The 23,729-nt window shown below is 41.1% G+C and overlaps 3 protein-coding genes across 4 annotated transcripts in view; 1 reads left to right on the top strand and 2 right to left on the bottom strand.

Moving 5' to 3' along the window:
- Positions 1–19: 19 nt before the first annotated feature.
- On the bottom strand, positions 20–14,555 carry Ak6 (adenylate kinase 6). Its single transcript, XM_034523290.2, has 5 exons — positions 14,413–14,555; positions 12,227–12,319; positions 2,050–2,108; positions 1,805–1,950; positions 20–606 (listed from the first exon to the last, which is right to left on the bottom strand). The coding sequence occupies exons 1-5, from the start codon at positions 14,438–14,440 to the stop codon at positions 414–416; spliced, it is 519 nt and encodes a 172-aa protein (XP_034379181.1). The 5' UTR covers positions 14,441–14,555; the 3' UTR covers positions 20–413.
- Positions 10,428–14,474, bottom strand: Taf9 (TATA-box binding protein associated factor 9). Its single transcript, XM_034523288.2, has 3 exons — positions 14,413–14,474; positions 12,227–12,319; positions 10,428–11,453 (listed from the first exon to the last, which is right to left on the bottom strand). The coding sequence occupies exon 3, from the start codon at positions 11,434–11,436 to the stop codon at positions 10,642–10,644; it is 795 nt and encodes a 264-aa protein (XP_034379179.1). The 5' UTR covers positions 11,437–11,453; positions 12,227–12,319; positions 14,413–14,474; the 3' UTR covers positions 10,428–10,641.
- Rad17 (RAD17 checkpoint clamp loader component) overlaps positions 14,244–23,729 on the top strand; it is a 34,336-nt gene continuing 24,850 nt past the window's right edge. The window contains exons 1-4 of one of the 2 annotated variants that reach the window (XM_034523287.1): positions 14,244–14,414; positions 15,812–15,915; positions 20,925–21,179; positions 22,656–22,739. In XM_034523287.1, coding sequence (XP_034379178.1) covers positions 15,874–15,915; positions 20,925–21,179; positions 22,656–22,739 — 381 coding nt within the window. In that variant the 5' untranslated portion in view covers positions 14,244–14,414; positions 15,812–15,873. Of the gene's footprint in view, positions 14,415–14,745; positions 14,906–15,811; positions 15,916–20,924; positions 21,180–22,655; positions 22,740–23,729 lie in introns of those variants that run through there. The other variant, XM_034523286.1, reaches the window with a different exon arrangement.

The raw sequence follows: 23,729 nt of genomic DNA on the forward strand, positions 1-23,729 counted from the left end.
AAATAAAGCAATACCGATGTGTCTTTAATTTTCCATTTTTATTTTAAGAGATCACCTACATTTTACTGATTAAATGTAAGAGATATGTACCCATTGATCAGATTTGTTATCAGTTCAATTTGGAGACAATTTTCAATCTTTAATAAGTTATATTCATATCTGAGATTGTTTAAGCTTTCCATGGAAAAAAAAGAAATCCAGGCAACAGATAGAGCTGTAACACAAGTTATCTTTAGCTCACCCTTGGACTGAGTGACTGTAGCCAGGCTTTTTTCCTTTGTCTTCATTGAAACAAGAGTCTTACTATGCAGCCCTGGCTGGCCTAGAACTCACTAGGTAGACCAGCTGCTGCCTCCTAAGATCTGGGACTAAAGGTGTGTACCGCGGTGGTGCCTGGCCACCCAGTCTCTAAGTTAAGGGTTATGATCTTTGACCCACTGCTCAATCCATTTTGAGATTTGGTTGATATTGTCCTCTAGCTGTTCTGGTTCATTACTGGGCAGCTGATGCACAATTTCTTCTTTGTAAGATGCTATGGCTTCTTCATAAAGAACTTGAAAAATCTCACACTGAATATTGTCTTGTAGTTTCTTCTCATTATAACCCCTGGAAGGCAAAGAGAGGCTAAGCAAACATAATAGCATTAACGATAGCTTCGGGAACAACCTAGGAACTGCACACTTTTGAATATATCAAAATTTACACAAAAAATACCTCTCATGCTCCCTTCCCCCAGAGGAAACAGACTAACAGCTATGAGAGACTTCTTTGACATGAGGATGAAACTGAGAATTATGAGACTGGCATTTAGGTTTATCTAGATCAAGTGCTAATTTATTGGCTGCTCAAATAATTACTAATCAACCAGCCAGTAATCAAGTCCCTACCTCAAGCCAGATTCTTGGCTATGACACGAATAAAAAGATCCATGGCAAGGATTTATGATAAAGACAGACAGTACACGTAAGAAGATAGTGTGGAATACCATACAACAATTGGATAATTCATCATAAAAATATTATCTATATTTTACCAGTCTCAAAGGTAACAAAAGTAAGTTACATAATGTTTAGGCAGTATATAAACCTATATAAACCAACTAAATAGCCAGTTAAAAGTTAAGGGCCAGAGGACCACTACATGGTATCCGTCTGTTGAAAAGCTATCAAGGCCATTTGGAGACTTTGACAGGAATAAGAGTTTGATAAGGGTACTTCAAGAACCAGCCTGACTCCATTTTGTTCCTGGAAGCCATTTTGAGCTGGGATCAAAGGTGTGTGTCATGCCAGCACAGATCTTGTTAATTTTCATAAGCTTTCTCACTGTTGGTATGGGGATCATTTGAATGATCAGTGTTTAAGCATGGAATGTTAGTGTTCGGTCCCTTTCTTAGAAAAGGCTTGTATAGAGGACGAAACATGATAGCGTGGGGGTTCTATTTGTTATATTTACTAAATCAAATTTTCAGTTGAAGCTTGCCAGTGTTGGTGCACGCCTTTATTCTCAGCAAACAGGAGGCGAGGCAGGCGATCTCTGAGTTCAAGGCCAGCTTGGTCTACAGAGTGAGTTACAAGAAAGCCAGGACTACACAGTCTTGGGGGAAAAATATTAGTTGAGGTATTCTGTTACTCAGATAGTGCTTACCTGGGCCTTAAAAATGTCTCTGGCTCAGTATAACCATATTCAGTTTACAGGGAGCAAATGAAGCAGCTACTTTTCAGAGTCTTCTATGGTAGTATCAGCCAACCTCATAAACCCGAATAAAATTTATTAAAGAACAAGATCAGTTTCTTCTTTCCCTTACCTTGTTTCAAGTCGTTTGTACAATATACCATTATCTGTTCTCAACACAAACACTATGTGAAACCAGCGCTCAGGAAAGAAGTCACAGCCGTGGTAATCAACAATCACTCCGCCCTCCTGCATCTGATGCTCTAACTCATCGACAACCTGTGACGAACACACACAAATACAAAGGATGAGTGTTCCTAAGAAGACGGCAGTGAATTTGTCCATGTGCCTGATAAACGTGCACTCAGTGGTACTTACCCTATCCTCGTCTAGGATAGGACAGCCGTATTCCTCATCGTAGCCGTCGTATAACTGCCCTGCAAGAGGTTTACACGAGCTCGTCAGTAGTTCCTCAGACACCTTCACTGACTTAATTCTAGATTTGAAGAAACCCTTGATGATGCTTTCTTCAGATCAAGACAGGGCACTGATGCAATGACTGAGGCATAGTCAACAAACATCAAGGGTCACAGTGAAAACTGGATATTACCTAGCAGGAAACCTGGGTGGCAACATAGCTCAAACTTTGTTTGCTTTGTGCTTGAGTCAGGGCCTCTCCACGCAGACCAACCTGGCTTTGAACTAGGAATCCTCTGATCTTTACCTCTGGAGAACTAGATTACAGGATGTGCCACCATGCCTAGCTCATATCAAATGTTTACATTAAAAAAAAAAAAAATGCCTGGAGGAGGTGGCATGTGCCTTTAATCCCAGCACTCAGGAGGCAGATCTCTATGAATCCAAGGCCAGCCTGGTCTACAGAGTGAGTTCCAGGACAGCCAAGGCTACACAGAGAAACCTTGTCTCAAAAAAGCAAAAAATAAAAAAGTAAAGGTTTTATTAGCTGTCCTGGAATTCAGAAATCTGCCTGCCTCTGCCTATCTACCTACTAAGTACTGGATTAAAGGCATGACCCACCACTGTCTGCCCCAAATAATTTCTTTTAATAAAAAGGTTTACTGCCATCCTTCTTTAAGAAAGGGTCTCACTATATCTCTGGCTGGCCTTGAGCTCAAGAGATCCACCTACCCAATCCTCTTGAATACTGGGATTAAAGGCCTGAGCCACACCACTTAGCTAAAAGATTTACTTTATTTTTAGTTATGTATATGTCCATGTGTAGTTGTGTGCCTATGAGTGTGTGTGCCTGTAGAAGCCAGAACCATTAGGTCTCCCTGGAACTGGAGTCACACAGTTGTGAGCCACCTGTGAGTGCTAGGAACTGAACTTTGTTCTCTGCAAGAGCAGTATGCATTCTTAGAGTCATCTCTCTAGTCTTTCTCTAAAAATTTAAATATCAAAGTCTTTAAAGAACAGGGGAGGGGATAGCCAATATCAGAGCTATTAGTGGAAGAAAATAACATTGTTTTGTAACTGTTATTGATTGGTAGGAAAAGAGAACACACGGACAGACAAATATAAACACTCTCACACATACTGCAATTAGGTTTCAATCCCAGCATGCTGGAGGCAGAGGCAGGCAGATCTCTGTGAGTTTCAAGCCAGCCTGGTCCACACAGTAAGTCCAGGACAGCCAGGACTACACAGAGAAACCCTGTTTCAAAACAACAACAACAAACAAAACAAAACAAAACAAAACAAAATAAAGCCACAAAAACTAAACAACAACAACAACAACAAAAACAAGATTGGGCCCCAAATTAAGGTCAAGAAAATAAACTTGGGGGCCGGAGAGATGGCTCAGTGGTTAAGAGCACTGACTGCTCTTCCAGAGGTCCTGAGTTCAATTCCCAGCAACCACATGGTGGCTCACAACCATCTGTAATGGGATCTGATGCCCTCTTCTGGTGTGTCTGAAGACAGCTATAGTGTACTTGTATAAATAAATCTTAATTTACACACACACACACACACACACACACACACACACACACACACACACACACACAAACTTGGGGGCTATAGGGTGGAACAGTGGTTAAGAGCACTGGCTGTCCTTCCAGAGGTCCTAAATTTAATTCCCAGCAACCACATGGTGGCTCACATCTGTAATGAGCTCTGATGGCCTCTTCTGGCATGCAGGTGTGCATGCAGATAGATCACTCGTATACATAAGTTTTTAACACACACACACTCCAAGCAATCTCAGGTTCTTGCTTCTGAAAGTAAATCCCACTTCCTGAACTCATACTTTCATATAGTAGAGTCAATATCTGGATTTCTCAAGTCCTCTCTCTCTCTCTTTCTCTCTCTCTCTGTATAGCTTTGGCTGTCCTGGAACTCACTCTGTAGACCAGGCCTGCCTCTGCCTCCCAAGTGCTGGGATTAAAGGCGTGTGCCATCACTGCCCGGGAGGTCCTTCCTCTCAAAAGCTAGATGGTCTTGGACTTGAGGATATAGCTGAGTGGTAGAGCATTTGCCTAGCACTCACAAGCCTCTGAGTCCAATCTCATATATAGCCAAATTAAAACAAACAAACAAAAAGTAAAGAGCTTTATTTTAAAAAGGCAGAGGCCTGAGAGTTCATCAGTTAAAGGCATTTGCTGTTCTTTCAGAGGACGTGGGTTCAGTTCCCAGAGCTCACATGGTGACTCCTAACTGTCTGTAACTCCAGTTCCAAGGGGTCTGACACCCTCTTGTAGCTTCTGTTGACATCAGGCATACATGTGGGTAAACATACTGACAATACCTGACTCATGCTTTCAGATGTCTGCCCTCTTGGAGGCAGGGAAAGTGAGGCAGTCTGGGGTAGAGGAGCTTGTAGCTGCCACTGCTTCACATGGTGAGCAGCAGGAAGCAGAGGGGAGGCAATAACCATTAAGGAGAGCCCCCAGCACCTTGGCCAGCCAGGCCCCAACCCCTGAAACTTTCACAGTCTCAGTGTCACTGTATGGAGCGTAAGTCTATGGGGCTGAAGAGAAGGCATATTGGTTAAGACCATGTACGACTCCTGGAGACCAGAATTGTTTTTAGCACCCACAGGGGCAGCTTACAACTGCCTGAAACTCCAACTTCGGGGGCCATATACCTCTGGCCTCTGTGGATACTCACAAGTACATAGATACACACACATACACATAATTTATAAAAATGAAAACAAATCTGCATTGCCATTTCTTAAAGACTTATTTTATCTGTGTGTACTCCATCTGTATGCACACCTGCATGCCAGGAGACAGCATCAAAACTCATGTGGTTGCTGGGAATTGAACGAACTTAAGATTTCTGGAAGAGCAGCCAATGTTCCCAACCACTAAGTTATCTCTCCAGCCCCCGCCCCCACTATTTTAAATCTCAAACAGCCAAGTATGAAGTAAAACCCCTTCAATCCTAGCATACAGACAAAACACCCATACACATAAGCATTTTTACTTAAAAAAATTATATGCTGTCAAAAAATTAGATAAATGTAGTAAAATTAACCTTTAGAATTAGAATCTAATTTATTGCAATGTTTTACTTATTCTTTTCTTTAAAGGTTTATTTAATGTGTATTTATGTTTGTCTCTATGTAACTGTGAACCACATGTATCCCTGGTGTCCAGAAGCCAGAAGGGGGCAATGAATCCTCTGGAACTGGAGTTACAAACAGTTATGAGCTGTGTGTGAGTCTGAGAACTAAACCTGGGTCCTTAGGAAGACCAGACAGTGCTCTTAACTGCTGAGCCATCTCTCCAGCCTCCTTTGATGTAGAAATGAAGGTTCTAATTTTTAAAAAAGATTTATTTAGTGTATATAAGTATACTGTCACTGTCTTCAGACACACCAGAAGATGGCATTGGATCCCATTACAGATGGTTGTGAGCCACCATGTGGTTGCTGGGAATTGAACTCAGGACCTCTGGAAGAACAGTCAGTGCTCTTAACCACTGAGCTCTTCCCAGCCCCTATTTGTTTTTTAAATTGTCTGTAAATGGTACGTATAGGAGAATATGTAGAGATCAAAACACATCACACTTGTGTGATTTTTTTTCTGCTGAGACATCTCTTTGGTCTTCAAAATATAAATAAAATATACTGACAGAGAGTTTTTTGTTTTTTTTCTTCTTCCTCCTCCAAGACAGGGTTTCTCCGACTAGCCCGGCCTGTCCCGGAACTTACTTTGTAGACTAGGAAGGCCTTGAACTCAGATCCACCAGCTTCTGCTTCCGAGTGCTGGGATTAAAAGTGTACACCACTACCACCCGGCTAATGAAGGATATTTTCAATCATGCCAACATATTTTAATGAAGCAGTATAATATAAACTTGGAAATACTTGTTTCAAAAACACTTTTTTCAAACAACATGTACTAGTTATTGAAGGAACAATAAGGACACACTAGTGAACAGAATATAGAAAGTTCTTCCCCTCAAATATATAGTAAACTGGAGATGGCAGTAAGTCTGGAAATTGGTGCCCTGCTAGGGGAGAAAATGGATGGGTACCTAGCATAACCTCAAGATGTGAGGGGAGGCTTAAAAGAAGTAGCGTTGTGTGTATCTCTGTGTGTGTGGTACATGCATAGGAATCTGTGGGTATGAGCATCAGTGCAGAGATCAGGACACTGGGTACCTTTCTCTATTGCTCTTAGCCTTACTTACTTCCTCAAGTCACGGTTTCTTACTAAATGAAGCTCACTGTTTCCAGGGATACGTTGGCTGCCCAGCAAGCTCTCAGAATCTTTTTGTCTCCAGCTACCAACAGTGAGGTGCATACAGCAATACCCTGCTGTTTACCTTGTAGTTGCAGAGTAAGGGTTCTTACCTACAGAGCTATCTCCTCGAGAGGAAGTCATTTCTAGGCAGAGATTAGAAGTAGCTAGAGAAGGGGCAGAGAGAACTGCAGAGACTATTTTAACCAAAGTAAGCAAGATAGTCAGAGACAGAGACTAGGGATTCGGGGTGGAGAGTGTTGAGAATTAGCAAATAGTTGTAAGGGCCTAAGTAAGCTGAAGTCAGATCAAAAAGGCAAGACTGCTTAAATGGGGCTGAAGAGATGGCTCAGCGGTTAGGAACACTGACTGCTCTTCCAGAGGTCCTGAATTCAATTCCCAGCAACCACATGTTGTCTCTCAACCATCTGTAATGGGATTCAATGCCCTCTTCTGGTGTGTCCTAAGATGGCTTCAGTGTACTCATATATATTAAATAAATAAATAAATAAATAAATGTGAAAGACTGCATAAAGAATTTAGATTAAGGAGAGGAAAGTCACTAAAGTATATTAATCATGAAATAAAGTGATTTACTTCTCCTTTTGATTTCTGGGCAGATAGTGAATTGGAGGAGCCAAATATGAAGCTCTGGGGATCCCTGGTCACCGTGATGTCAGAATTCTTGGTGACCAGTGTCTACAGCCTGCACGCAGGGTTGTGATACTAGAGATACATTTAAAAGTTCACTTCATACACAGAGAAATCCTGTCTCGAAAAATCAAAAAAAAAAAAAAAAAAAAAAAAAAAAAAGTTCACTTCAGCCGGGCAGTGGTGGCGCAAGCCTTTAATCCCAGCCCTTGGGAGGCCGAGGCAGGTGGATTTCTGAGTTCGAGACCAGTCTGGTCTACAGAGTGAGTTCCAGGACAGACAGGACTACACAGAGAAACCCTGTCTCGAAAAACAAAAACAAAAACAAAACAAAACCAAAAACCAAAAAAAAAAAAAAACCAAAACCAAAAGTTCACTTCAAATTTCAAGAGAATGTATACACTTTAGACTATTAAGAGGAAGCTATATTCTGGAGCTGTTCATACACATGGTCTCTTTTTTTGTTTGTTTTTGTTTTTTGAGACAGGGTTTCTCTGTGTGGCCCTGGCTGTCCTGGAACTCACTCTGTAGACCAGGCTGGTCTTGAACTCAGAAATCTGCCTGCCTCTGCCTCCCAAGTGCTGGGGTTAAAGGTGTGCGCCACCACTGCCCGGCATACACATGATCTTTTTTTTCATACACACGATCTTAATACAGCAAAGATCAAAAAGCTTCATTTGATCAGATGACTGAAAGTTCGAAACATTAAAACAATTCCCTAAGCTAAGTTTTATAATTCGAGGAAACTGTAAAGATACACAAAATCCCCAGTGTGAGAGAAGTACACTGTGGGTTCACTGAATGGGGAAGTAGGGAAAAGAACGGCTACAAGGAAAGCTGAAGAACAGATTATAAGAGATCTAAGTACAAAATCTGAACTGGGTGATATACGCCTATAAGCCCAGCACTTAGAAGAGGCCAAGCAAAAAGCATCTCAAGTTTCGGAGTAGGCCTGGTTTTAAGCAAGCTAGAACCACATAGACTCTCCTTCCTAAAAGGCTTCCACTAATGTTCCAGACCAACCTTGCATTCTCTTTTCTCATACTTTTCTAATGTCAATGAACAGTACCAAGAGAGGTGACAGATACTGGAGACTGAGCAGGCTTCTCACACAAGGCTGGCGTCTCAGGTGGCAGATACTTACTTACCATGTACCAAAGCCCTAGTTTGAGCCCCAGGACCAAATAAACTAGATGTCAGAGTAAACACTTAGAAATGGCTCAACAAGTAAAGGTATTTGCTACCTTACCATTTCAGTTTGATGCCCAGGATCCACAAGGTGAGAGCTGGCTCCTGTAAGTTGTGTGGTGAACTCCACATGTGCCATGGAGAGTTCAGACCAAGACAGACAGACAGACAGACACACACACATATATACATTATATATATATGTATATGTATATATATATGTAAAATAAGTAGTATTAAAAATAATTCTAGGGGTCTGGAGAGATGGCTCAGTGGTTAAGAGCACTGACTGCTCTTCCAGATGTCCTGAGTTCAAATCCCAGCAATCGCATGGTGGCTCACAACCATCTGTAATGGAATCTGATGCTATCTTCTGGTGTGTCTGAAGACATCTACAGTGTACTCATATACATAAAAAAAAGTAAAATCTTAAAAAAAAAAAAAACCCCAATAGTTCTAGGCAGAGTCTTCATGCCAAAAAGATAAGGAATACTGGGGCTAGAGAGATGGCTCAGAGGTTAAGAAAGAACACTGGCTGCTCTTCCAGATGTCCTGAGTTCAATTTCCAGCAACCACATGGTGGCTCACAACCATTTGTAATAAGATCTGATGCCCTCTTCTGGTGTGTCTGAAGAGTACTGTATAGTTTTTTTTTTTTTTTTTTTTTTTAAAGAAACAGATGTTAGAGACCAAGTATAGTGACATAGAGTATATATGTGAGTGTGTGTATGTGTGTGTGTGTGTGTGTGGGGGGGGGGGGAAGTTAGAATCAGGAGCTAGAGACCAAGTATAGTGACATAGAGTATATGTGTGGGAAGTTAGAATCAGGAAGTGGTAAGCAGACTCAAGGACGATTTCGAGGCATGCTTTTTAATTACAATAATTTGGAGAGGTATGTGTTTGCAAAGTTTGGACATGTATGGCAAGCATCTAGAAATTAAGCTTCCAAAATTACAAACATGAGTCACCAGCTTGAAGGTGATTAGTCTGGAGTAAATGGGATTATGAGCAGGAGGGAAAGAATTCCAAGACAGCTGCTATGGAATCAGAGGAATCACCTTAGTTTCAGTAAATACTTGAGGTTTTGCAGGGTTATTCCTTAGCTAAGTAAGGTAAATACACAACAGAAGCGTGCCAACCCCTGAGTTAAGATCTAATTACTGTGCAAGTACTCCGTGGTAGAGTATTTGATTTAATAATAGCATATACCTGGTTCTATTTTAAATGAATGCAATACCCCTGTATTATTCTAACCAGAACTACGTGTACCCTGGAGTTAGCCGTTATTGGGCTAAAGGCTATTAAACTAAGGGTAGGAAAATTGAGGATGCTAATAACACTAAAACAATTAATTGTACACGAGAAAGAACACAAAGTGGAGAGTAATCCAAGACAGGGGACACAGGATAAGCATTTTACCCATGCTACTGAGGTGCTCAGTCAGGAAAACCATTTGAACCAAAGTTAGAAAACACATTTCAACTTTAAAAAGTGAGACAGGGGTCTAGAGAAAAGACCAGGCGCTGAGAGTCCTGGCTGTTCTTCAAGAGGAGCTGGGCTCAATTCCCAGCATTCACCTGGTGTCTTCAACCATTTGTGAATCAGTTCCAAGGGATCTGAAGCCCTTGTCAGGCCTCCACGGGCACCAGCACACAGGGCAGAGAGCAGCGTATGTACTCACAGAAAAACACCCATATACATAAAACACTGCAAAAAATGTCTTCATATACCCAAATATGACCAAAGAAATGCCATTTAGAAAAGGAACTGTGAAACTAGGCCACATGTTTAACTTGAGGAAGTTAAATCTAAGCATATAACTGAAATAAATATAATTTAGTTATATGAAGAAATCTTGACCAAGTAGTTCCTCCAAATACGTGTGTCATAGTTATATAAATTAGAGAAAATATCCCAAGAGTGACTTACACACAGGAGACTCTAAAATGTCTGGCTGGGTGTGGTGGTGAACACCTTTAATCCCTGCACTCAGGAAACAGAGGAAGGAGGATCTGTGAGTTCAAGGCCAGGCCAACATAGTTCCAGGATATCCAGTACTCCAGACAAAAAGACCCTGCCTCAAAAATCAATAAGCATCTGAAGACAGAGGAAAGCAGCACAGTAGATGTAATACAAAGGCTGTAAAAACTTCACGCTGAGGGAGAAACTGTTTTTGAAAACATAACTGCCAAAGTACCAAGAATCAAACTGACAAATGACAATTTTATTTTTTATGCATATAGGTTGATGAAAAGCCATTACTAGTTCTAGTAAAACTGAACATTTCAATCAAAAAAGCACAGTAAGTATACTTATTAAATACCACTTTCTAAAGGTACAGCTTTAAAACATCTAACATGCTCTTTAAACTTTAGTACAATGGGTCCAAGACCAAGGTTACATGCATCAAGGCTAGATTACAAATTATCATAGTCATCATCATCATCGTCATCGTCATCATCATCATCTTCACGCTTTCTTTTCATCGTATTTGCTGACTCATTGGCTGTATTTTGTGACACCATATTAGTGGTAATAAGAATATTTTTGGACCCAATTAATGATGGATTAATAAGAACATTCTGAACTGCTGATGTTGCAGGAATGGAAGCTTTTACAGCAGGGGACTGAGAAGCAGGCATCTGTACTGTAAACCTCTGTCCCGTGAGGGACATTGGAGTGCCTACTTTAGTTGAGACAGACATGGTTTGTGGAGTTGGTGTACCTAGTGTGGGAGTACTTGGCCTACTAGAAACTGAACCAACACTTAACCTTGGAACTGTTATTCTTCCTGCAGGAGCAGGTGCCTTTTTTTGTAAAGACTTAAGCCTATAGTTTGGAGCAGTTAAGCAGTATCTATCAGGTGGCAATCTAGGACCTGAATAGGGCTTGATCAGCGGCAAAGGGGTTTGATTTCTTTGTCTTGCAATATCTAATAAAAAATCTCTTGGGGGAGGAGAAGTGAAAGACTGGTCAGCACGGCATTGGATTGCCAATCGTACATCGTCTGCATCAACAGTAGTTTTCTTAGCATGGCTTGAATAGATTTTAGCATCATCTAGAATTGTGGTCACATAGCGGAAGGCAAACTCCAGCATCTGATTTATAACTCTTGGCTCATACTCTGTAATCCCCATATCCTTCAGGATTTGTGCCATCATCTGTGCATCTTTCGGCATGCTCTTGGGAGACGCCATCTTGCCAGACTCCATGATATCCGGTGATCAGACTTTAGGTCATTTAAAAAAAATATGGAAATTAGATCAAACCGAAAGTTACTTTAGTAGCAACTGCTAGTAATTTTAAATTTTCAAATGTGTTAAAACTTTTAAAAATATATTTAAAATACAAAACATCAATCCTTTTAATTAAGCATATTTAAACTTCCCTTTGCTTAAATATGGAATTCCTTCTCTGAATGTGGACTATAAAAAGGATGACACAAACAAGTTAAATAATAAAAGATTAGGGGAAAACAAGTAAAATTACCACTTTAGAGCATATGCAGTGAGTCTGGGCATGCAACTGTCAAAGTGATTTTTAAAAAATAATATAATATAGCCATAGACTAATGGTTTGCGTTCACAGTAATCTGTCCTTCCCGAGAGATCAATATAATGTCTCAGACATACATTTAACATCACGCAAACCTGTGTGTCTGATGAACCCAACATTTTCCCTCTTCTTCATATTCAGATCTTATCTATCCTAACAGAAACTCTCAATCACTACTATTCACAACAATGCTAGTTATTTTGGGTTAGGGAAGGGAAAATGTCCAGAATAACTATGTAATACTACTATTTACTATACACGTGACACCTTTTCTTTCTCAGGTCCCTAGCAGAACATAAATTGCTTATTACCAGGATCTTTCTGCTTTCTGGACCCTCTAGCAACACTTAACTGTACTAATACTCTACTACCTGACTTAAAAACAAAACAAACAAACAAACAAACAAACAAAAAAAACAAAAAATGCAGCATCAAAGTGACCCTCACCTTCTCGAGCTAGATCTCCCACATTAACGTACTTCAGGCCTGATCTTGATGCAAGTTCTTTGCCTAGTGTGGTTTTTCCAACCCCTGGTGTACCTGTAAGAAAAGCAACAGAAAAAATACTGTTCAAATACTACTTATTAGATGTCAGCCATCTTCTGCCCTTAAGGTTCTTAACTGATGTAAATATTTTCTTAATTAGTAATCATATAATATATACCGTAAACTAATAAAAATTCCCCAGAAAGGCTGGTACGGCGGTATATGCCTTTTATTCCAGCACTTGGGGCAGAGGAAGGTAATAATCTCTTGTGACTTCAAGACCAGACTAGGGTACATAGTTTCAGGACAGCCAGGGGCAGACCCTGTCTCAAAACCAAACCAAACAACCAAAAAATTCTCCAGAAATTACCGGGTATCAATGTCTATATCCTAATCTCCAGGGATAGGACTCCAGCAATTTTGATGCCAATTCTACCTGCCAATAACATAAAATTCCCAGCATAAAATTAGGCACCTCAAATACACTACCATCATTTGTTGCATTAATAAAAGCTAAAAAACATTCAATGGAAAAAATGTAAGTAGTATGAGAAATACCATTACCATCTATCCCTAACCTCCCCAGAGGGAACTACTGTAAACCAGTTTCTTACTTAACCTTCTATGTGCTTGTGTATATCTAAGGGATACTTGGTATGCATTTAAATATGTGTGCACATACACACTGCATATATCCACACACGACATCAACACCCTTTTGCATAAATGACACTATACATTGTTCTTTGCTTTTTATAGCTAACACCCTTATAAGACAATCAAACACATAATGTCCAAACTCAAAATTACTGAAGCCAATTTGAACATTATAAGTAGTCCTGAAAAATCATGTTTCTATATTCATTAAAATATATTTTCACTGTACTGATACACCAATCTCAACCCTTGACTCAGTATGTGTGAACTCTGTATTCAACACTCTCATTCTATTCAGATCTACAGAGTCTTAAGTAGCTCTTGTTTTGTTTCCTCCCTCACCCCCAATAGGGTCCTGCTATGCATCCTCTGACTTCCCATCCTCCTTAGTACTGGAATTAACAGACATATGCCACCCCATCTACTCTATGTAGTTCTGGGGATCCAACAAGGGGCCTCCTGCCTATTAGTAATAATAAGTACTCTGTCAACTGATTTACATCACCAGGGTCTCCCTCTGTAGCCTACTGGGCTTCAGAATCTTAAACCCCCAAGACACTGTGTGACCATGCAAATCAGGTATTATAAAATGTTCCTCCTAAGGAATCTTAAAAGCCAAAGTCTGTAGAGCCGAGACAGACGACAACCTTACGATTCTTTACCTGTCAAAAACTTTGCTTTCACAAGCAGCAGCTTAATTTTTTTTTTTCAATAAAGGGGCAGCATCCATATCAATTCCGCTTTGGTACAACTGACCTATGATGCTACTAAATGCTACAAATATTTCTAATTAAAGCTCCGAAACGCCCCACCCACGATCAGCTCCAGATCACCACAAACAAACGTCCACAAAGGTCTACAAATGCCCAGAAACCTTTAACACTTGAAACAACAACAAAGCCTGTAGCGCGAAGTGAACTAAGTAACAGCTAATTAGTCACGTCTCTTCACAGGCATCCCAAAATCATCTACTGAAACCTTTTGCGAAGCGTTTCTCGGAAGCAAAGGGGTATTTAAAAAAAAAAAAAAAAAAGAAAAAAAAAAAAAAAAGATGACGACCAGGAAGGCCCGAGGACTGGGGCGCCCACCATTACCGCATCTCCTAACGGCTAAAAACTGCCTCACGGTACCTCGATTTTAAAAATCCCAAGCCCGACCGCGATAAAGGATCAGCAGCCCGTTCTCCAGGCAAAGATACCAGACTGACAAAGACCGAGTGTCCGGCGGGGCAGCGGAGCGGGACCGCACCGCCGCTCTCCTCCTCGGCGCGGCGCGTCTGGCTAACCGACCCACCGCCGCCCCCGCTCCCCCCGCCCGCATCCCCGCCCCCTCCAACGGTCGGGAGCGCGGGGCCCTGACGCGACAGCAACACCGCACGCCGCGCGGGCTGAGGAGCCCCCGAGGCCGAACACTCAGCGCCCCGGGACCTCACAGCACTCGGCAAACCCCAGCCCGGCCCGGCCCGGCCCGGCCCCGCCGCGCGCCCTAACCGGTGAGCAGGATGTTCGGAAGCTTCATAGTCCGCCTTCACACGCAGCCAGCGCCTCGGCTCACGCGCTCGCCCGACGCGCTCTCCAGGGAGGAGCCGGAAAGGGCGGCGGTCGCGTGCGCCCGCAGCTAGGTTCCCTCGAGGCCCTCCGCGGTGCTCGCACGCACTTAGGACCCCCCCCCCCCCCCTTGGCACGAACCAATGACTCCCCGGCCTCGGGCGCTACTCTCCCATCGAGTGGTGGGAAGCTGGGCCCCAAGTCCGACCCGCGCTTCGGGTCAGGCAGTACGCTGGACGCCTACGTCACTCGCTCGCTTGCCGGCCCCTCCCCTCTGGCTGCGTCGCGGAAGCGCCGTCAGTCAGGAAGGTCCCCAGGAGGCGGGCCCTCCTAGACGCCTGCGGCTGAGCTGGGAGGGCTGGGCGGCTACTCTTCCACCGTACAGCCTGGGTTCCTTCACTTCTTTCCGCCCGCGAGGGGACGCAGCTCCCAGAAAGTAAGGACGCCCCCGCTTCCGCTTTACTTATTAATGTCCTAGAGGCCGGAGGCCAGCTTCGTCTTACGCCTACCTGGGCTGTCCTCCCGACCCGCCCTCCAATATGGACTGGTGTAGGATGTAGGTTAGGAGCCCTGGCCTGGAGCCATGGGGCAAGGTGTCAGCTCTGCTCACTGTTGATTGCAGAAACACCTAGGACTGATGTGTGAGCTTTGTGTCCCTGTCCCCTGTGCAGTGTGTGAGGTGGAGGTGGATCGGCTAGGGGTAGTCTTGAAGTTCTCGTTTGTCTCCAGCTTATTTCACGAGCCTGGTATCATCAAAGACAGTTGTTTGTTTATCGAAAGATGTGATTGTCAATCTTGTTGTTAAAAGAGCCCTGACCATTGAGCGTCTTTTATTTCGACAAGTATAGTTTCTTAAGCAGACGTTTTTGTGTCCTTTTGAAACGTCAGACCCTAATCCTAAATTATAGAGGGGAAGAGGATTTGTTTTATTAGGTGGGGAAGTTTTCATCGTGTGGGTTTGTGTGTACCTACAACTCTAAAAGAGACCCGTGCACCATCCAGTATATATGTTTATCCAAAGGGACTGATATGAAATAAGAATTTCGGCCCAAAAAATGCTCATGGGATTAGTTTTTTTTAATAACAAAAGGTAAGTGCACAGATGTGTGGTTTTTTGTTTCATTCATCATTGAGTGTATATGAAAAGCTTTTTATTTATGTTACACCAACCCACCACAAATAGATCATCTGATAAAATTGTAATCATTTAAAATTTACCTTAGGGTTTTAACATCTTTATTTGAGCCCCCATTTCATGGTTGATTATGTGTTTTGATATTGATTACTATTAACCCTGTATTTACAGTTTTTTTCTAATTCGAGGTTTTTTCTTTTTCCCAAGGTGAATTATACTTCAACATACTCTAAATTGTATGCTACTGATGGGAACTGTTAAAGTTTATAATGTCAGAAACTTTCCTTAGACCAAAGGTGTCTTCTGCGAAGGTAAGATGTATAAAATGGCCATGGAGTAATTGCCTAAAGAGAATGAGAGAAGTTTGTTTGTTCTCAGTGCCTTATGCCTATCAAAGTATTGATGGTCCAGTGTTTGTTGTAATTAGTGATCTGCATTCTGGTAAGCTGCAAAACAACTATAACCATAATTATAAAAAGTCTCCTTTTGTTCTTTTCTTTCTTTTTTAATTTTTTTGTTTCGTTTTTTTTTGGGGTTGTTTGTTTGTTTTGTTTTTCGAGACAGGGCTTCTCTATATAGCCCTGGCTGTCCTGGAACTCACTCCGTAGACCAGGCTGGCCTCGAACTCAGAAATCCGCCTGCCTCTGCCTCCCAAGTGCTGGGATTACAGGTGTGCGCCACCACTGGCCAGCTTGTTTTTCATTTTCAAAACAGGGTTTCTCTGTGCAGACCTGGATATCTTGGAACTCACTCAAGATCAAGCCAATCTCTGCTTCCTGAGTGCTGGGAATAAGGGCTTGAACCACTATGCCCAGCTTTTAAAAAGACATTTGTAATGCCAGTTACAAAGGATATGTATGTGGTTGTTGGTTAGCTTAACCATAGGCTCTACCTCTTAAAAGTCATGACATTCAGTGTGTCATTTTTTTCAGTAAGAAAAGAATTGTGAGGTGAGTCTAGACTCATACAAGAGAGCAGGGAGCTGTTTGTTTCAGTGTGTCATTTTTTTCAGTAAGAAAAGAATTGTGAGGTGAGTCTATGTTGGGGACCGCACTAGCCCCAAGTTGGGGCGGCCAAAATAAATGTTGCAGCCCAGGCAAAATGTTGAGGCCCGGGCCAACCCATGTTTGGGCAGCCACTGTATCCCGGCCCAAGCTGCCGCTCTGGTCTTCAGGTCCGGGGTTCAGCAAGAGCGAGTGGTGAGGCCAGATTTTACCTAATGTCTGATGTGTATGAATCTCTCTCGTCTGATGTCTTCTCTCTGCTGTGTCTCCCTAATGTCTGGTAATCTGTTTTCCTCCAAGTTGTACTGTTTCTCTGTCTTCTCTCTGCTGTGTCTCCCTAATGTCTGATTTTTCTCTGATGATCCCTCTATAGTCTCTGATCTCAGTCTATATTCTCTGATCTCTGGTTCTGTCTTCTATCTCTCATTTCTAATCTGTTCTGTCTCTGCCTTTTATATGTCTCACTTCTAAGCCACGCCTCTAAGTTACACCTTTAATCATGCCCTTAGGTCTTGTCTCTAACTGATCTCTATACTTCTAAGTATACTATTAAGTCACACACCTTTAATCTCACACACCTTTAATCTCAAGGTATCTAAACCAAGATTATCCGAGTGTTCTCAGCTGTTGTAGGCTATTGTAATTTAAATCTCATGTCAGGGTATATGGCTCAAGATGGCTGCAAAGCTGATAGCCGCTTTCTGCTAAAAGTCGGCCCCCAACAAGTCTAGACTCATGCAAGAGAGCAGGGAGCTGTTTGTTTCCTAAGGTGACTCTAATTTTTTTCTCATTTTAAATGAATAATATAACTTTGCTGCTTTTCTTTCTCATGGTAGATGGAAGTAAGAAATAAAACTACAGAATGTATAAATAACATACAAATCAATATTGTCTTCAGAAGGTTTAGTATAAAACTATTTTTATGTACCTTTTTTGTTTGTTTGTTTTTTCGAGACAGGGTTTCTCTGTGTGGCCCTGGCTGTCCTGGAACTCACTCTGTAGACCAGGCTGACCTCAGAAATCCGCCTGCCTCTGCCTCCCAAGTGCTGGGATTAAAGGCGTGCGCAACCATTGCAAGCTTTTATGTACTTTTAAATATAAGAAAGAAATAATTATAGTAACATTGCTAATCCTTTGACAAAGAAAAAATGAGTCAGGTGGCTATGACAACATTTTTTTCCTGTATATCTTTTTTCTTCTACTTCTGATGATATTTCTGACCCTCTGACCAAAGGGTGAAATGTAAATTAGCATTGATAGAATAGTTATCAGCCCACATTTCTTCCCATAAACCTTATTTTGACTTTCAGTTTGGAGTGTATCTCTGAGAGGAACATTATCTAACAAGGAGTTGACAACTGTAGTTAAGTCCCCTTCTTTGCTGATGTCCCGCTCCCTCAGACGTCAAGACTAAAGCCAGGTCCTAGTGATGTCAGGTGAACATTCTATTGTTAAACCTCGTTGCTGACCTAAGCAGACGATCTTTGAAGAAAGTGTATTCTTGCTTCATCATTAGTCAGGCAGGAAAATTTGAAAGCCAGGTGACACATTAGATTTTTCTAGATCTATAATAGAGTATTAAAATCCACTTTTGGGGTACTGGGAGATGATGGTTCAGCAGTTAAGAGCTCTTCCAGAGGACTGGGTTTCAATTCCTAGCATCCACCTGGCAACTCACAACTGTCTGTAAGTCTAGTACCATTGGGTCTGACACCTTCATGTAGACATACATGCAGGCAGAACACCAATGCACATAAAAAAAATCCACTTTTAAACTTTTGTTTGTTTGATTTTAAGTTTTTGAGGCAGGTTCTCCTTATGTAGAACAGGCTATTCTCAAACCTGCTGCTGTCCTCGTCTCTATCTCTTAAATGCTGGACTTAGAAGCTGCTGCTGCCATGTCGAGAATATTTCATTACCTGGAATACCTTTTTAGGTCTGTTATTTTAGGTTAAAATTGCTCAATTCACCATTTTATATACATTTATGAAGGTTTTTATTTTTATTTATTCATTTTTTTTTTTTTTGAGACAGGATTTTTCTGTAGCCCTGGCTCTTCTAGAACTTGCTTTGTAGACAAGGCTGGCCTTGAACTCAGAGATTTACCCCTGCCTCTCCCTCCCAGGTCCCACCACCACCAGGCTTTTACTGAGGTTTTTAAGGAAAAGGAAGTAACTGAGGGAGATATGGTGGGGTTAGCAGTTTCTATGGACTAGAATATAGAAACTTTCCTGTTCTGGTGGATCCAATATTCTTTCCTAGACAGCTCCATAAAGAAGACATCACCTTCCCCAGAAAGCCTGTCTCACTTTCTAAAGTGCTGATTGCTTCATGTACTGAAAAGAAATACAGTACAGTCATAACCACCAGGTTCAGCATCAGGATTCTTCACCTTTATTTTTACAAAGTCTTAAGATAAATACAGGGGTATGGTGGCACATGTCTTTAATCGGAGGCAGAGGTAGCATTGCTGACTTTGTGGAGGCTAGCCTGGTCTACAAAGCGAGTTCCAGGACAGCCAGGGCTATACAGAGAAACACTGCTTCAAAAAAAAAATTTTTTTTTATATGGGTTGTTTAAATATATGAAATGGCTCTTAGTTTGTTTGCAAATATTTGTGTGTGTGTGTGTGTGTGTGTGTGTGTGTGTGTCTGTCTGTCTGTCTGTCTGTCTGTGTGCATGCATAGGTATGTAATGTGAATGTGCAGGCCAGAGGTCATCACTGAGTGTCTTCCAGGTTTCTCACTGAACCGGGAGTTGATCCCGGACTAGACTGGCTGGTTATCAGGCTCCAGGAATCTTCATATTTCTGCTTCCCTATACTGGTATCACATGCATATGTAGCCACACATGCATTTTTACATGGGTGCTTAAAGGTCAAATTGAAGTCATTGTGGAAGTGCTACTGTCTCCCCAGCCCAGTTTGTGAATGTAAAATAGGATCTGTTTTTTCCATGGTGAAGGATTGGCAATAATAGGTAAGTGCTATACTGCTTAGCCATATCTTGCTCTTTCTGCTTTTTAAAACTAAGCACTGTTAATATTTTTAAAATTCTATTATTTTATGTGTATGGCTGTTTTGGCTGCATGTCTATATGTGGACCACATGTGTGTCTGTGCCCACAGAGGCAAGAAGAGGGTAGTGGAGCCCCTAGACCTGAGATTATAGATAGAGGATTATGAGCTGACATGTGGGTGCTAGGAATCAAAGTGGGATCCCCTGAAAGTGCAGCAAGTGCTTTGAACTGCTGAGCCATCTCCAGCCCAGTATTTATGTTTTAGCTGTACCAAGAAATTTAAAACAAAGTTCTGGACAGCAAGATGACTGAATTTGATCTCCAGGGCTAGCATGGTAGAAGAAGAGAGCTGACTTATATAGATTGTTTTCTGACCTCCATATGCACAGTGTGACACATACAAATAAAGCAAATAACTTAAAAATTAGGTTGGTGACATGGTTCAGTGGACAAAGGTGCTTGTTGCCAAGCCTGACAGCCTTAGTTCAGTTTCAGGAATACACACTGATAGAGAATCAACTCCCTCAGTTTGTCTTTTGTCTCTACATGTGTGTTGTGTTACATGCATGTGCACACACATAATCAATAAACTAAATATGTAATAAACTCTTTGGAGGCTACACAGTGAGACCCTGTTTCAAAAATAGAAACATTCTATCTTTAGTTGGTGTGTTGGAACATGCCTGTAATTCTAGCATTTGAGGGGTGGAAGCAGGAGGCGGAAGCAAGGTTAACCTAGAAAATGTGCCCCACTATTTCATAAAAGAATAAAGTCCTCTATTTTACCTAGGAAAGCCTAGTTAATAAAAAAGAATTAAGTTTCTGTTCTTATTTTATGGCAACCATCATTACCATGACTCAGTATGCAATTATGCAAAATTTAACACTTATTCTAAACAGAAAACTAGTAATTCATAGAAACAGTTTTATTTGAAGAACTAATTTATTGCCTGCACTTGAGAGGTAGAGACAGAAGGTTCTCAAGTTTTAGGCCATCATAGATGACACAGCAAGACTGTCCAAAAAAAGAAAGTAAAAATCAAAGTGCTGAGTGTGGTAGCATCATGCCTATAATTCTAGTACTTGGGAGGCTGCGACAGGAGCAGCTGCAATTTAAGGCTATCTTTGGCTACATAGTGCCTTCCAGGTCAGCTTGAGCATGACCCCATTTCAAAAATCATAGATAGGTGGATAAATAATTTGCAGACCCTTCAGTGTTACAGTCATATTCTAAAGTAGTTCAGTTGCAGAGGGAATAGGTGTAAACACTGTAGTAACTATAGTCTCATTGCTTCTCAGGTGTCACACTGGGTCGATCCAGCATTTGATGACTTCTCATCGAACACTGCTGTCACCACCGTCTCTGCTTCATCTTTAAGTTTGAATAACTCCAGTCACAGAAGAAAATATTTGCCCTCCACAGTAGAAAGTAACAGATTGTCCACTAGAAAAAGAGGAAGGCTGTCTTTAGAACAGACATATGGTCTAGAAACTTCAAAAGAACATCTATCTGACAATGAGCCATGGGTGGATAAATATAAACCAGAAACTCAGGTATGCACTGAATATCATACAAACATGTCTGCGATTTTTTTTTTTTTTAAGGATGGATGAGCATGGATAACAAAGAAGACATTTTCGGAGTTTTATTGTTAAGAATCTTTTTTAGCTTGGTGGGTAGCCCACAAATTTAATTCCATCACTCAGGAGGCTGGTCAACCTAGTGAGTTTAATACCAGCATTATCTACATAGCAAGTTCCAGGAAAGCCAGGGGTATATAGAGAGACCCAGACACAAAATTAGTAAGTAAAATGTAGAAGAGAAGAAAAACACTGTTTTGTATTTTTTTTTTAACATTTAAAGGCTGTGATACCACCGAGTTATTCTGTAGTTGTAGCATCTTTTCTCTGTGTTTAATTTAACCCTAGACTAGAATTTACAAATGCAGTACCCTTTTCTGTTTCTCCCCCAAAATATATTGTTGCATTTTTTAGACATTTCACAATAAGCAGAAGTATAAAAAATTGCCATGCAGTGTAGCAGCATGAGAATAGGGATTTTCCATAATAGTATGAAAATTAAGGGGCTGGGGAGATGCCTCAGCATTTAAGAGCACTGGCTGCTTTTCCAGAGGACCCAGGTCCCATTCTAAGCACCTACAGGATAGCTTACAACCATCCATAACTACAGTTCCAGAGGATCAGATGCCCTCTGAGTGTGCCAGGCAGAGTGCATTGACATAAAAATGCGGGCAAAGCACCTATTCATATAAAATGAATAATATAGGAGTATTGAACTGATGAGGTGGTTGAGAAGGGCACAGGCAGGTACATAATGGAAGGAAAGAACAGACGTCTACAAGTTGTTGGCAACCCCCTCAAAACAAATTAATAAGCATAAAATATAATAAAGTATAAAATATAAATAAGCATCAAAAGCTTATTAAATAAGCATAAATAAATAAAAATTTTAAGTATAATCAAAAGGGTCTATTATAGCACATTACTATTTTGCAAACTTTTAAAAAAAAAGATTTATTTATTTATTTATTTATATGAGTCCACTGTAGCTGTCTTCACACACACCAGAAGAGGGCATCAGGATCCTATTACAGATGGTTTTTAGCCACAATGTGGTTGCTGGGAATTGAACTCAGGACCTCTGGAAGAACAGCCAGTGCTCTTAACTGCTGAGCCATTTCTCCAGCCCTTGCAAACATTTTTTAATTTATTCTTTTTTTAATGTGTGAGTGTTTGCCTGTGTGTATGTATGTACATCTCTTGTGTACTGGTGCCCACAGAGGTGGAGAATATTGGATCCCCTGGAACTAGATTTAAAGATGGCTGTGAATCACCATGTTGTTACAGGAAGTCAACTAGGTCCTTTGGAACAGCAGCAAGTGCTTTTAAGTGTTGAGCTATCTCTTCAACCTGTTTTGCAACCTGTTTTTCACTAAAATGTTCATATTAAAAGCTGCTGACAGGCTAAAAATGTTTTAAAATGTTTTTAACCCCAAGTTTTTATCTTAGCATGAACTTGCTGTGCATAAAAAGAAAATTGAAGAGGTTGAAACCTGGTTAAAAGCTCAAGTCTTAGAAGTGAAGCAGAAACAGGTAAGCAATGCATTTAAAATATTTAGCATCATTAGTCTCTGACTTAGAAGGTGTTAATCTTACTTTTCTTCTTTTTTGAGACAAAGTCTTATTATGTAACCCTGGCTGGCCAGGATGGCCTCAAACTAATAAGAGATCTACCTGCTTCTGTCTTTAGAGGTCTGCCTGCTTCTGTCTTCAGAATGCTGGGGTTAAAGATAACGCTCATTATATAGCCCAGGCGTCCTTGGAATTGATTGTGTACCCTGGGGTGATCTTCAGTTTATGATGGTCCTTCTGCCTCATCCAAGCTTTGGGATTATAAACATGAACCGCCATGCCTGGCAAGAAGTTAATCTTATGACCACTTTGTTTATACATCTTCATATTACCTTCAATAAAAGCTTTTTGATGTGTTATTTCCAACCTCTCTAAAAGCCTCCTAGAGGGGCTAGGAGATGGTTCAGAGAGTTGGACAACTTGAGTTCAATCCTGGTACCACATGTTAGCAGGTCAGAACCAGTTCCCACAGTTGTCCTTTGACATCATCTTGTGCCACACTCATGCCTCCTCACACTGAATAACTAAATGAATGTATTTGTTTGCTTTGTTTTAACAAACTTCAAGACTTGAAATTTTACCCCTTATTTTTTTCCCTTTCCCTCTTACGTCCCAACGTCAGCCTAGGGCATATGGTAAGCTAATGGAGTGCTAGTGTTTTTAGTATATCTCCTTATTTCACAGTAAAGCAAGCAGTCAATTTACATAATAGTTAAAAAAAAACTATATCTGGAAATAGTCCTCATTGACGTTAACTTGATGTTTTGTCTCACTTCCTTATTCTATAGTTATTCTTAGGCGCTCCTTAAAGGGTAGAACGTTTTCTCTCCCTCTTTAGAGTCTTTAAACACACAGGAAAAGTAGAAGCATTCGTATCTCTACAATATAGCCCTCCTTTTTTTGTAAGTCCTTTATATTAAATTAAAACTGACTCTGGGTGGTGTGGTGGCA

The sequence above is a fragment of the Arvicanthis niloticus genome, chromosome 19, assembly GCF_011762505.2.
Source record: "Arvicanthis niloticus isolate mArvNil1 chromosome 19, mArvNil1.pat.X, whole genome shotgun sequence".
In the NCBI taxonomy this organism is placed as follows: Eukaryota; Metazoa; Chordata; class Mammalia; order Rodentia; family Muridae; genus Arvicanthis; species Arvicanthis niloticus.

What these genes read in the sequence shown, in the direction of transcription:
- Taf9 (XM_034523288.2), bottom strand. Translation starts at nt 11,436, where the DNA reads ATGGAGTCTGGCAAGATGGCGTCTCCCAAGAGCATGCCGAAAGATGCA.
- Ak6 (XM_034523290.2), bottom strand. Translation starts at nt 14,440, where the DNA reads ATGAAGCTTCCGAACATCCTGCTCACCG. An exon ending in TCCGAACATCCTGCTCACCG is followed by an intron (nt 12,320 to 14,412) that starts GTTAGGGCGCGC and finishes CTTTTCTTACAG; the next exon opens with GTACACCAGGGGTTGGAAAA. An exon ending in CTATCCTAGACGAGGATAGG is followed by an intron (nt 1,951 to 2,049) that starts GTAAGTACCACT and finishes TGTTCGTCACAG; the next exon opens with GTTGTCGATGAGTTAGAGCA.